At 37.6% G+C, this 14,120-nt stretch overlaps 2 protein-coding genes across 2 annotated transcripts; both read right to left on the reverse strand.

Annotated features, from left to right (window-relative positions):
• Positions 1-3,620: 3,620 nt before the first annotated feature.
• LOC137718315 (ubiquitin-fold modifier 1) lies at positions 3,621-5,891 on the reverse strand. Its single transcript, XM_068457838.2, has 4 exons — positions 5,734-5,891; positions 5,533-5,630; positions 4,597-4,629; positions 3,621-3,875 (listed from the first exon to the last, which is right to left on the reverse strand). The coding sequence occupies exons 1-4, from the start codon at positions 5,799-5,801 to the stop codon at positions 3,778-3,780; spliced, it is 297 nt and encodes a 98-aa protein (XP_068313939.1). The 5' UTR covers positions 5,802-5,891; the 3' UTR covers positions 3,621-3,777.
• A 641-nt stretch (positions 5,892-6,532) lies between these two features.
• On the reverse strand, positions 6,533-8,256 carry LOC137716758 (pathogenesis-related thaumatin-like protein 3.5). The gene is made up of 3 exons (XM_068456139.2): positions 8,098-8,256; positions 7,161-7,824; positions 6,533-6,867 (listed from the first exon to the last, which is right to left on the reverse strand). Exons 1-3 carry the CDS (start codon positions 8,156-8,158, stop codon positions 6,729-6,731), a joined length of 864 nt encoding a protein of 287 aa, XP_068312240.2. The 5' UTR covers positions 8,159-8,256; the 3' UTR covers positions 6,533-6,728.
• Positions 8,257-14,120: the final 5,864 nt, after the last annotated feature.

Genomic DNA, 14,120 nt, shown 5'->3' on the forward strand with positions numbered 1-14,120 from the left:
GGAATTCTAAGGCAAGATTTTAATACAAAAATATCACAAACTGTTATTACTTGGAAAGAAATGTAACTAATTACAAACTTATAAACCACTCGGGTTAATTTCTAATTTGTAGTCGTGCATAGATTAATACCACTCATAAGCAGAAATTGATGTACGGTTATAAAATTAGTTAACAACTCTCTGTAAGTACATGTAAAATTTGATAAACTCTCGATATGAGACATATTTTTCACATCCTCGCAGTTTAATTGGTTTTCAAAAGATAGTTAGATTCACCAAGTATGCGTATATGTAGTGGTGAGTGGTGGGTAAGCAATTTGGCTTGACCCCAAAAATTGGAACAACACAAACAAAACCTAGAGGGCCACTAACTGATGATGTCTAATTCAAGATGAAAAACATATTTGAAATTATTTGGGACCATTTGGGATATTTCATCACAAAGGGTTTGTATGTCAGAGTGGAGAAGGTGACTAATTTAGTTCCTTTTGTATGTTCGTTATCTACTTGATGCATTGATAACTACGTGTGTATATTAGTAATCAAAATAAACAAAAATTACTATAAACTGATTAACAAATTGAAACACATTAACCAAATTGAAACACATAGATTAAGAAGGCAGATAACCCCTTTAATTTGAAAAAGTGTTTACAAATGCAGAAGATAAAGTATGGGGAGGATTTAGTTATCCAAACAAGTTGGAACCTGGAATGTGCAATCTCCACTGTTTTATTGAATTTTTTAAGATCTATTTTTTTGTCACAAATTGAAGTTTTAAGATTGTTTATTTTTTATAAACAAGAGTAAACTACAAAATTAATCCTTCAACTTTTAATATAGTTCAGATTTCGTCCTTGAATTAACAACTTTCATCCTTGAATTTGAAAAAATTTAGAGAATTATCTTTCCATTCTAACTCTGTTCCGTTTTCTGTTATTGAGCTTGCATGGCACTATTTAGAAATAAAAAATCATACTTAGACCTCTCTCCCCTCCGCCCCATTCCTCCCCACCAAATGCCTCCGTGTCTGCAACCTCACAGATGGACTAATTTTCTACGTTAAGTAAAATTTAGAATAAAAAAATTAAAAAATTGTTAATTGATAAATAATTTTTTTTTAAATTTAAACAAATGATCTTTTCTACGCTGAGACAATGTGTGAGTAAAATAAGCTTCACAATAGGTTTGTAATAATATAGTTCGAATTGACTTTTGGTGAAAATTGAGTATAAGATCTTTCATTTATAAGTAAAGAGAAGTACTACTAGACTATAGTACTAAGTGGCAATTGATGAACGAAAATTAAACCGTAGTAAAAATTTAGGGACCAATTCTCGCTTAATGTTAAGGAGAGCAAATTTTCAAATCAAATTGTAAATCGAATGATGTGTCACCAATTAGAAACAAACATGTTGATCGACGCTTAGTTAATAATCTGATCATCGACAACCACAACTTTTGATTTTCAAATTTGATATAGAAAATTCGATCTCCTTAATATTACCCACTCTAAAAACAATCTTAAAAACAATATTAGGGACAGGACACCTAATAAACCCGATTGGATTAGCACAGAGATTAATTTGTATAAGTTTACCAAATGCCATCGACATTTGGACGACCAACTTATTGGGTACATGGCAGTCCGGTAAATTTAAGTTCATTCCATCCACGGCGAAGTGCTCCAACCGGAGACTTCTCGAAACACTTTTCACCTTTTAAGCTTTCAACGAATTCCCACGTGATGGGATGCCACCACAACCTTGATCCGTGGGACCCTCTTGTGACTATTCTGCCCCTGTGGCCTATTATTTCATAGATTAAACTTTTCACGAAAAAAGAGTAAAACAATATTTTTAACGTTGTAAATTGCAGCCGTTCCTGTTTTTATCCAATTACAGATGAATATGCGTATAAATAATTAAAATTGTAAATACATAATGGACATGTATTACAAGTGTTTATTATATATACATGAATGAAGAGCTTGCCCCACGCTATGAGTAAATACTTTGTAGTTCATCAATGGACTGGTTGCTGTAGCTACCCACTTGTGTAGAGTAAATCGAATGTCGAGATCTACCAAAACAAAGCTAGTTTATGATTGAGTTTTGATCATCACATATATAAACTATGACATATTCCAAGTTCGATTCTGCTTGTTCAATATTGTTTGGATAAAGAAAAAAAATACTGACATGCTAGTTGATGTATAAAGTCGAAACAAAGTGAGTTTCGTGAATGGCAGAATTAAAGATTCTGCAAATTAAAAAGGAAGTTTAAGGTGACAAAAAAGTTCAACCCCACTTAAAGTACCATTCACAGACGAATATCTACCAAAACTCAAACTGGTAAATCCAAACATGTTAACTTAGGAGGAGTTAGGAGGTTGTAGGCAGACCAAATGCACCAAAGGAAGGGTCCATAAATGTCTTAATCTTTACTATTCCAGGCAGTTTCCTGCACGTTGCATCAATATCTTCCTCAATAGGCAATGCCAAAATGGTATCTGTGGAGGTGGTGGGGCTGCCATTGCTATTAGCCATGGATGCCATTCATGTGCATAAACTTACAAAGCTGGTTAAGGGAGACAAGTAAATCCAAGAGCTCTCTTGTTAGATGCAGATCTAAATGCATTTGTCCTTGTCTCTTGAGAGACGTCCTACCTTCCATTTCAGAAACTCGTGGCCTTTGGACTAGCACTCGAGATATTTGTGTTGACGAGTTTTAAAAGTCGAGAGACGATGATCGTTTGGTTCAGTGACACCCAATCTTGATTCTTTTTCTAAAGATTCCAAGTTCAAATCCCAGCTTTCATTTGAGTCCAAAAAATCTCAACTTGACTCATCATCAAAACAATATAGGGGATTTTGGTGTTCAATTTGGTTGGCTAGAATTAAATAATACATACTAAATTTTTGGGCAAGCCTGTTCAAATTTCAATAAGCACTTAAAAGAAAAAAGGGGTGAAGTTTGTAGATGAGTTCCATCAAAGCTCCCAGATTTGTAATCTTCACTGGATCCTTTTCAGATAATTTTTTTTTTAACCTAATCCTATCTAATCTACACTACATGAAATGATTCAATTTTTGGTCTAGAAAGCAAACACACTACTTTAGGGCTCGTTTCAAAGTATTTTTAAAATGACTGAAAGTGTTTTTATGAAATTTTGATTTTCAGTTTCAAAAACACTTAAAAGTGCTTTCCAAGATTCACATGAATTTTTACTAAGGATTAATTTCAAAAATATTTTCACTAAAAACATTTCCAGTCATTTTAAGAGAACTTATAAACGAGCCCTTAGTCGACTTAGAGTCTCTAAAACACACTGAACCCGTGCCCAGCTGGTTTGGCCCTACAAGCAATGATCTGCCCAGACCACAAACACTGCAGCCCAAGCCCAGCCAAACTGAGCATGTATAAGGTGGCTTCGGAAAGTCTAGTGGTATCTCTATAGTAAAAGGGGTACCAGATAGTTCCCGAGCAATCCCCGGGATCACCAAAGATTCGGGGGTAAAAGACGCTATATATGTTCTTACTTCTAAAGCATGCAGGAGAGATTCATCTCCAACAGAAACCACAGATGAATCTACAACAAAAACAACAGAACTGTAATATTATCCTTTCAAATTTTCAATATTATTCAAGAGCATCTATTACACTCACCTGCTATCTCGTTCAATCGTCAACTAAAGTTTGAAAATCCTCCCAACTTAATAAGGTACAAGATCATAAAAAGGGAATAGAACCGCAACCAGAAGTAGACCAATCTCTTCAGTTTGATTGTAATGCAGCGTCCATTGTTCCAAAAGCCCCAACCCTATCTCGAGGAATCAGGCGTAGTTCAGAACCATGCTTGAGGAATACATTCCCTGAGAAAGCCAGTCAAAGGTTGTGTGAAACCAAGGGTCTAATCCATACTAACAATAATGATGAATTCAGTACCACAATTATTCTAATTGACAGTTTAATATCTATCTGTTTGGAGAGTGCACATAGCGACATTTGTTTTTTTGTGTACATGAACATACATCATAGCATACATCATAGCATTGAAACTAAGCACAACTAAATATTCTTCATAACGAGAATCCTCGAACTCCTATTTATACCCCTACTAGTTTTGAAGTCGACTGCTGATAATTATCCTGCGACGATAGGTTTTAAGTTCTATATATTTTGTTCCAACGGGCCCTATTTGATAAGCAAAGAATGATACAGAAGCAACAGACAGAGTCGCAGCAGAAGAACTTACACGAAACGTTTCCCTACCCCCTGCTAGGAGATGCAGATGGGGACAAGGAATTGTACACACTTTCATATCAAACTAACGTCATATCAAACACTAATTCTGAGATCAAATTGGTAGGGTTTATTGTGAAGATGTGTCCCACATTGGAAAGTTAAGAAACCTTGCAAGGGCTAGTTGGGCCACTACCCAAATTACCAATTAGTTTTGGGGTGGAATCTCAACTTCCCTCAAAAATCTATAGAATGGATCTAAAATGTTCACTAGGGTACAAAATTATACAATAGCACAAAAATGAATAGATAACTTAAAATTACAGCAACAAAGGTAAAGCACTGGCATACCTGCGCTTTGCTGAGGATTGATTCCGACACCATCTACACAAATAATAACAAACAAGTGAGAAATAAGAAACAACATCTCCACACCCAAGGCAATGATAACCTGGAAATTGAGAGGTCTTGCAAAGTACGTTGCATAAATCTATACCGTCCCTTGTGATTCTATCATACATTTACTTCTATGAGTCTATCAAATAAAAGCTAAAGCTATTATTGTTCACAGAAATCTTACTGTTTGTTAAAATTTCAATTGTCCAAAGATTGGACAGTATCAATTCTAATTTCAGATTGGATCTTGGGATAGGAAAAATCGCACAGCAATTTAAACTAAAAAAACAAAACTCATTGTCCCTTGAAGTGACAAGGACTAAGATATCGGTATGTGTTGGGTGCACTTCAAACTGCCACATTGATCCTTCCAACTTCATACAAAATGTAGGACATTTCATTTACGTTTCAGTTGAAGCAGAACAAATTATGCGCTCTTAATATTCTTGAGGAATTCTTGTGAACTCAATCCCATAAGACCAAATGATGAAACATTTTTTAATATCAAATTCGAGAATGTCATCTGAATTCAATTCCCCATTTCCTTACCTCAGCTCTATACATTCCCTAATTTCAAATTTTGGTCTTTTTGTTGAGGTTTATACCGCTATTGCTCTACATGAATTATAAGTCCGAGCCGTCAGTTAAAAAGACCACAAGATCTAATCTTCATAAGCGTATTGCAATCTCATACTTTGGATCATAAAAAAAGGGATGCCCAATTTCCAGAAACCAAAAACCCTTATCGATTCCGATCAATGCCCACTAAACTCCACAAGCAAATCAATTGAAATTTCCAACAAAACCCAAATCATAAATCAGAAAGTCACAAACTTTACTAGCCAAAAATGAAATCAACAGCGACATGCAAAAGCCCAGAAGTCAAATTACCGTTGGTGATGATAGCGCTGGTTTGGGGAGGCACTTTGAATTCCTCGGCCGCGAATTTCAGCACCGCGGTGAAAGGGGCTGCTTCCGGCACGCTAAACCTAAAAAAAAAATCACAAAAAATTGATTGAATTATAAAAAAAAAATTATGGAAAATCGAAATAGGAATTGGAATAGAAATTGAGGGGGTTATGTTATACGAACACTTTGAAGGGGAGCTTCGGATCGGAGGTTAGAGTGACTTTGAAGGAGACCTTTCCACCACCCGCCATTTTATTTTATTTTTCTTGGTGCGTTTTGTGTTGGAGAGAGAGGCCCCTTATATGTGTTTCGTATTTCTAACGCAGACAGACACAATGCTTTGTGATTCTTTTGGCTCATTCCATTTTGATATTTAACCGTTAATTACAGTTTTATACGTGTACATATATTCGTTTGATTTTGTTATTATGAATTTTTCTGTATTCTCTAATGCATGGACTTGATTGAGTGCTAAGTTGAGCATCACATTGTATTTGTGAATTATAATGGGTTAAATGTGCAATGACAAAATTAAGGTTTAAGACAAAAACTCCTTATGATTGTACTGTGATAATAAAGTGTCGATTCATATTGTTCATGATCTAATTCAATATGATCTAACTAAACACATTAAAGTGGTTTCAAAATTTGGGTCCGAGTTTATTAGACCGAAACTGACCAAAGATCCAAACTCATGAACCACCTTTTTTGTTTAACAATTACAATAAATTCATGGGAATTTGAATTGGGTTCATAAGGTAGAGCACACTGCTCTGGCCAATATGGTTAAACTTAGATCTTCTATGATTCATCTCTTTTAGTTAATCAACAACTATCATCTATGAGATTTTAACTTAAGACCTCCCTCGACGAAGTATTCGTTGGCAGGATTAAGTTGACTTAATTATTTGAAGAAGTCAATAACTCAACCTTTAGATCATGTAAATCAGAAGTTGAAGATGGAGAGTGGAGAAAAGAAAAGTTTGAGTAAACCAACTGTATCCAAATATATTCTCTCTATGAAAAGAAAAGAATAAAATGAACATCATCATGTACAACCAACCAGCGTGGACAATTCTCTGGAAAAAAAAAAAAGAAGACATTCTTCTGAAGTGCTGCTTCCAAGTTCAAAGGGATGCAAAAAACACGCCTCTAAACTTAGGTTAAAAAATAAAATTTCAAAAATTAACCCATAAATTAATCATCATTAACACTCCAAGCATCACAGCCCACCATCTCAATGACCTTAAACCTACTGATCCAGATCCATTACCACACACAAGCTTGTGGTTATGATATGTGCACACTGGTTGCTTCCTGCATGTATATAAACAACAATAAAAGTGAATAACTTGCACCACAAGGAAATAAAAATCAGATACAAAGTGCTAAAATAGTGATCAATATTTAGTTGCAAAGCGTGCACGATCAAAAGTGCTCGTATATTTGGCAAAAGAACATTACTGAAACTACAAATATACGAGCAAGAATCAAATTTCAATGTTCAAAATCTTTTCTTATTTCAAACCTCGATTATCTAATCCCTGCATCCAAATCCCAAAGAGAGATTCAAAACAGTTTTCAGTGCATGAAATTAACTGATGACAAACCTAGTTGAGCAGAAAGCGACGACATAATCTGTGCCCGAGCAAGTAAAAATACTGGTCGGATCATCGTAAGCATAGCTGTAGGCAGTAGGGCATGCTTCTTTGAACTTCTTGGAATAATATGTGGGTTTACACACAGCAGCATTGCCATAAAGCCCTCTGCAGCAGTACTCATCAGTGTCGAACACGTCACATGCGCTTCTGCATCCAACGGTCTTCCCATTTGCTTTGACAGCTAGCTCATTAGGGCAATTTGGTCTCAGGTCCCCGTCACAACCAGATACGCTGCAATTCCCCTTACCATTTAGAGGTGTCACAACCAACGGCAAGTTGAACCCGTCAACAAGGCTCACATCATAAAAGTCTAGCGCGGCCAATGTGAACTCGGCAAGTGTTGCTGGGGTCTTTCCTGAGGCTCCACACTGGAGGGCACTGCCACAGGACCCGGTCTGGCATGAGCCATTGCCATTTTTGTCAAAGTTGCAGCCCGTTCGACCCCATATCCTGCCAGACCAGCTTACTGGGGCGGTGAATACCATTGACTGGCCCGGTTTTAGCACAAAACCACCACCATTGAAGTTCTCCCCAGGAGTCACTGCTGGCCAGACTGTCTCTTTGCAATTGTTTATAATGGTGAAAATTCTAGCGGACTCGGATAACTTTGGTCCTGCAAACATCCAAGAAACCAATTGCTCTAAAATTTAACATGAAATGTTGGTGCCCAAATTAACAAAGCGGGTTGTTAAAACTTCAAGGATGTGACAGATTAAATTTCGAATTTCAATATCATATATTGTAGGATTCGAGCATGTTTACAAAAGAACAGAACTACATCTAATCAATGTCATTATCCATACAAATTGTGAAAGAAACATAAACTAGAAAAATTGATATGATCAAGATATAAACTAGAAAAATTGATATGATCAAGATATAATACCTGAAAGAACCATAAAAACCGATAAAAGCGGTAACATTAATCGATTGAAAGGTTTTGCCATTTTTCTTACTTCCTCTTTCGATCTTTCGATTCGTTCTTTCTAACTTTAAAGGTGATGGGGTAGATGAAATTACATGAATTAATTGCGCTAAGAAAGCTTGACAATATGCACATATAAAGGACGAAGGTGGTGAAGAATAAGTATGGAGAAAGTAATAGTAAACCAAAGCAGTAGCAATTCATGGGATGCTTGTTGGCAATGCTAGCTAATCCGATTCCTTCCCTAATCCTTTCCTGCAAGCTTATTAAGGTTCCCTACCACCGTTTCTACTTTTTTTCCACGTCAAGGCCTATTCCATGTGAACAATCTCTGTTCGAAGAAACTATTCACTCTTTTTTTCTTTTTAATCATTTGATCTTCGACACTTAATCTAATTTAAAATACGGAAAAGGAGGATTCGAACTTAATATCTAAAATGAGTAGCATATTATTTAAAACTATAAACTTCTTTACTTCCAAACGAGCGGCACCGCTTTTCAAAAGATTTAACTTCCAAGTTCAGTAAACTATTAAATATAGCTATAAGATTCGAAGTGTACATAGTGGACAAAAGCTTCCCCGGTTAATATGCAACTACGCTGCCGACTTGTGTTTGATACGAAAACTGAGGGGCGGATCTTGTACTTGGACTTGCTCAACCTAGAGGACCCAACATTGGATAAGAATTACAAGAGTGAAAGAATCATGGGCCTAGATTTTTTATTTTTTTTTTCTTTTGATAAAACAATAGTGTTGTATTCATTCAGGAGTATTCATTCAGGAAAAGACCGAATAAGTCTCCACTAGAGCTCATGGACCATTACATAGTATCCTCAATAAGGAGGTCAATGATAAAGCTAGGAGGTTGATCAGACCACTCACACAGGCTGCCAACATTTAAACTGAACCTAGCTAGTCTATGTGCGACCGTGTTAGCTTGGCGACGGACATGGGTGCATAATTCTTCAGTGATTGCGCCGAGGATGCTCTTCGTGTCTTCAACCAACTGCCCAATTGCGCCGAGGATGCTCTTCGTGTCTTTTACCAACTGCCTAATTGATGACGTGTTAGTGGAGGCATCACGAAGAGCCATTTCAATCTGAAGAGAGTCTCCTTCCAAAAAGAAATTTCTGAAACCCCTCGAGTCCGCCCAAGATGAACAAGCCCTTGCCGCCATAGCTTCTGCCTGTAAGGGAGAAAGGATGTCCTGGAAATTCATGCAAGCCGCTGCAACAAAAAACCCCTTATCGTCTCTAACAACAGCGCCCAAGCCTCCCACCTGAGAGTTCCTGCACCAAGCCACGTTGAAGTTGATTTTCAGGTGGTCGGAGGGAGGCATCCTTCATTTGATAGGACTTTCTAGGGGTGTTGTTGGCCGTGACCACAGAAGAATGAATACGCTTGAACTCATGCCACCAGGCTATTGCCTTTGAGGCAACGATATCAGGGGTATCGCATTTATCTTCCCACATGTTTGAGTTCCGACATCCCTAAATGGCCCAACAATTGATCATGAAGATTTCAAATAAATTAGAAGAGAGTGAATCTGCCACCTCCGACACCTAATCAATAACAGATGAGGATCCAGAACCTCTAGGAAGACAGGCAATCGGTGCATAGAGCCAAATGCATCTAGCAAAGTGACACTCCTTGAGGATATGATATGTGGATTCCCCATGGAAGTTACATAGAACGCACAATAGATTTGTCGTTATATGCTTATTTGCCAGTTTACATTTGGTGGGGATGATGTTGTTACAGAGGTGCCAAAATGTAACTCAAACTTTAGGTGGAACATTGGCCTTCCAAACTTTGTCCCAAAGGTTAGAATTTGAGTTCCCTGCTGATGAAGATGATGCACTTCTGTTGACAGGAGTTAACCATTTATGGGCAACATGGTATGTGGATTTGACCCAGAAACACCCTTTAGGATCGTAATGCCAAATCAGCCAATCCGGAGGATCACGGATTCTGATAGGAATAGACCTAATGGGATTTATCTCGTCCTCGCAAAATAATGATTCAAGAGTGTCCCTCTTCCAGACTCTTATATCCCAGTCGATCATTTCTCCAACTAAATTCAACGGGCAGTCATCTGGCTTAGGGGTGAAGATACGAAAGGATGATGAGAGGCCGATCCACGGATTTCCCTGGATTTTTACGTTTATACCATTACGATTTGCCATTGTGTACCTCGGTTCATGACAACCCTGGAAGCACAAAGGCTTCTCCAACAATAAGAATAGATGGCATTGACCAGTACCTCAAAGAATGAAGAAGATGAGAGGTACTTGGCTTTTAGAACCCGTGCTAAGAGTGATTGAGGGTTATTCATAATTCTCCAAGCTTGTTTGGCTAGTAATGCTAAGTTAAAAACATAGAAATGACGAAGACCTAAACCGCCCTCACTTTTGGGTAAGCACATTTTATCCCAAGATAGCTAGTGAATTCTGCGATCCTCGTCACTGTTATTCCACCAGAAAGAGGCAATCATTTGGTTTAGCTCGTCGCATAGAAATTTAGGCAAGAGGAAGCAGCTCATAAGATAGGAAGGTATGGCTTGCGCAACTGCTTTCACAAATAGCTCCTTGCCAGCTGCACTAAGTAATTTCCCCTTCCAACTTTGGAGTCTTTTCCATAATCGCTTCTTGATAAATCCAAATCAGCACAAAGTAGGAATAAATAGGGTAATAGCGGATAGCCTTGGTGAAGACCTCTGGAAGGATATACATAGCCGCAAACGAATCCATTTACCAAAAACGAGTATTTCACAGTAGAAACCGTGGTCATCACTAAGTTGATCCAATTTTGAGAAAAGCCGAGCTTGCCTAATACTAAGCGCAAATTACTCCATTTAATTCTATCGTAGGCTTTGCCCATATCTAATTTCCGAGATAAGAAACCATTTCTACCCCTTATTCTTTTGAATAAGAAATTGACCATCTCAGAGGCGATGAGGGAATTATCTGATATTTAACGCCCGGGAACAAATGCTAACTGGTTCTGTGAGATAATGGAAGGCATAAAGACCTTTAATCTGTTTGCCATAATCTTAGATATCGCCTTAAAAATAGCATTGCAGAGGTTTATCGGTCGCAGTTGAGCCATTTCTTGAGGTTTCTTCACTTTTGGATTAAGCAAATGTGAGTGAAGTTGATTTGCTTTAGGATCATCCTAGAAGAGAAAATGATTGAATAGCCACAACTATATCCATTCCAACGATCCCCCAAATTTTTTGGAAGAAGAGATGAGTAATCCCGTTCGGACCTGGAGCTTTGGAAGGTTGCATCTCTTAATTTCTTCATCAGATATAAGGTGATCAAGTTGCACCCCCATTTCAGCAGATACCCTACTCTTTAGGGAGTCTAAAACATCAGTAGTGTTTCCAGGGCCAGAGGATTTGAACATGTCGCTGAAATAATCAAGAACAATTGCTTCAATCTCTGCCTCGGATTCTCTCCATCTGCCCAACTCATCTCTAAGATCAGAGATGTGGTTTTTTGCTTTACAAATACAAGCTCTTTGATGGAAGAATTTGGTATTTCAGTCACCTTCCTTAACCCATTGGATACGAGATCGTTGGCAACAAAAGCTTTCTTTGTGATAGGAGCATATTCATGCGACTTAATTAGCTTGTTCTCATGCATTTATGTTGTGTTTACTTAGTTATTTTAGAGTTTAAGGCCACTTTTGTGTATTTTCAGATTATAAGGCCAAAGTGTGCAAGAAGATGCAAATTGGAGTCTTTTGGAGCGAAAGAGGAATGAATGAGTTAAAGACTTGAAGAAACGATGAATTCCTACTCCAACGATGAATTCTTACCAAAACGAGGATTCCTACTCAAACAAGGTTTCCTACTTGAAGTAGGAAAGTTAACCCTAGGTTTTCCGTTTTGGTAACCTTTCCTAATCTTAAATGTCCGTATTTTCTAGCCACTTTGAAGGCCTTGTATGCACTTTAGGACACAAAACCAAGGCCCTAGCCCAATTACATAGCCCTTGCCGTGCCTTAATCCTTCTTCCCTTTCCTTGCCATGCAAGGGGGGGGTATTTTAGGCCCATTCCATACACTTTTCATTCAACCATTCAGCCACACATTCATTCTCCACTCCTTGCCATGCATTCCCTTTTGCATTTCCAGCTTTCCCACTTCATCATTGCAGCACATTATCTTCCATATTCCCTCTTTAATCCACATGCATCTTTAATCATTCACTCACATGCTTTCCCAACAAATAATTCAGCCACATGCACCCAAACAATCCTTTGCCGTGCACTCCCATCCCATTTCCAGCATTCCCCTTCTAACAATCAGTCACACTTCCACATGCATTCCCTCTTTAATCATTCACTCCCTAGCTGTCATTCCACATGCATTCCCTCTTTAATCATTCACTCCCTAGCTGTCATTCCACATGCATTCCCTCTTTAATCATTCAGCCACATTCTCTCACATTCTCTCCCATTCTCTCCCTATAAAACCATGCATTCATCACCAAGAGATAGCCATCACAAAACAATCCCATTCTCTGCCGTGCATTCCCATTGGATATTCCAGCTTTTCCCTCTTAATTGCAGCCACTCCAACCACTCCCCATCCCTCCAAAACACTAGCCTACCATTATAAATCCATTCCTCCATACAAATACCACCCCAAAACCTATCCTTAGACCTTGTGCCGCAACAAAGAGGAGGAGAAGAGGGCCTAAACGTTCATACAATTCAAGTTTGAGTTGTTGGAATTTTTAGGTGTTTTCCTTTCCTTGATTTCAATGGTTAAATTTACTTATCTTTGTCTTGTACGTATGAGGAACTAAACCCCCTTTAGCTAGGGGTGATTCGAAACCATGTTTATGCTTGCAATATGAATTGATTACCTTTGGTTGGAATTTCATGAGTTGTGAATTCAATTTGTTTAACTGTTTGATTGATAACTTATTTATGTATGTTTATTGAGAGTGCACGCTTAATTTTCATGCATGAATATGACGCTAGAATATAAGTGAGTTTCACCTAATAGTTATGAACTTATATTCACAAGTAGTGGAGGTTGCTTATAAACAATCGCGTTAAATGAATTCTTGGCACTAGTTTCATGCTCATCATAGTAACGAAGGCCTCGTCAACACTTATAGTTTTCATGATGCTTAATGATCTTTGATTGTATCTTTATTGTGCTTTTCACGTAAAGGACTTTTGGAGAATGTTTTGAATTGCGTTGCGCTAACCCATCCAATTCATTAACTTAAGGAGAACTTGACGGTTAATTTAAGCGGACCTAATTAACCCGGGGTGTTGAGTTTCATAATTTATCGAAAGACCAACTGAAAATCATCTTGTATGCAAGTGTAACATGTGTGGAGAAGAACCTTCTAGCTAGCATTCCATCCATATTTTCATCACATTCATACTTACATTTTGCCCTTAATTATAATCTAACCATTTAATTTAATCTCGTCCAAACACAATCCCCCCATATTTTGTTAAGTCTTAGTCATTATAATCTGTCTTATTTTGGTTTTTAAGTATTTGGAGTCACAAACACTTTCAAATTCGTCCAAATTAAGTTCTAGTTTCTGTTTGAGTTAATTTGATTGTTTTTGGCAGTTTTGAGTGTTTCAAAGTTGTTCTGAGTCATAGTAGTCTTGTTAAGAGTCTTTAAGTTTAGTTTTTGTGTTTTTGAGTCAATTCAAATTAGATTAGCACCTCTAGTTAATCCCCGGTTAGAACGATCCTTACTTACATCATTACTACAATTGTCACAAATGGGGTTTAATTTGTGTGTCACATTCGTTTCGCATCACTTCGTCACCGAGTAAGGCATCCAGGCGCTACATTAGAGACGACTTTTTAGCAATGGATTCCTCCGTTAGGGGTTGAGCTAAGATAAAGCCCAATTTAGAGCGAACTTGTGCAATTTCCCATTTTCTTTTGTTGAATTCATTGTTGCTCCACTTGGTTAATGTGACCCTATATGCCTTGAT

This window comes from Pyrus communis, chromosome 8, assembly GCF_041283825.1.
Source record: "Pyrus communis isolate YQ-2024b chromosome 8, ASM4128382v1, whole genome shotgun sequence".
Lineage (NCBI taxonomy): Eukaryota > Viridiplantae > Streptophyta > Magnoliopsida > Rosales > Rosaceae > Pyrus > Pyrus communis.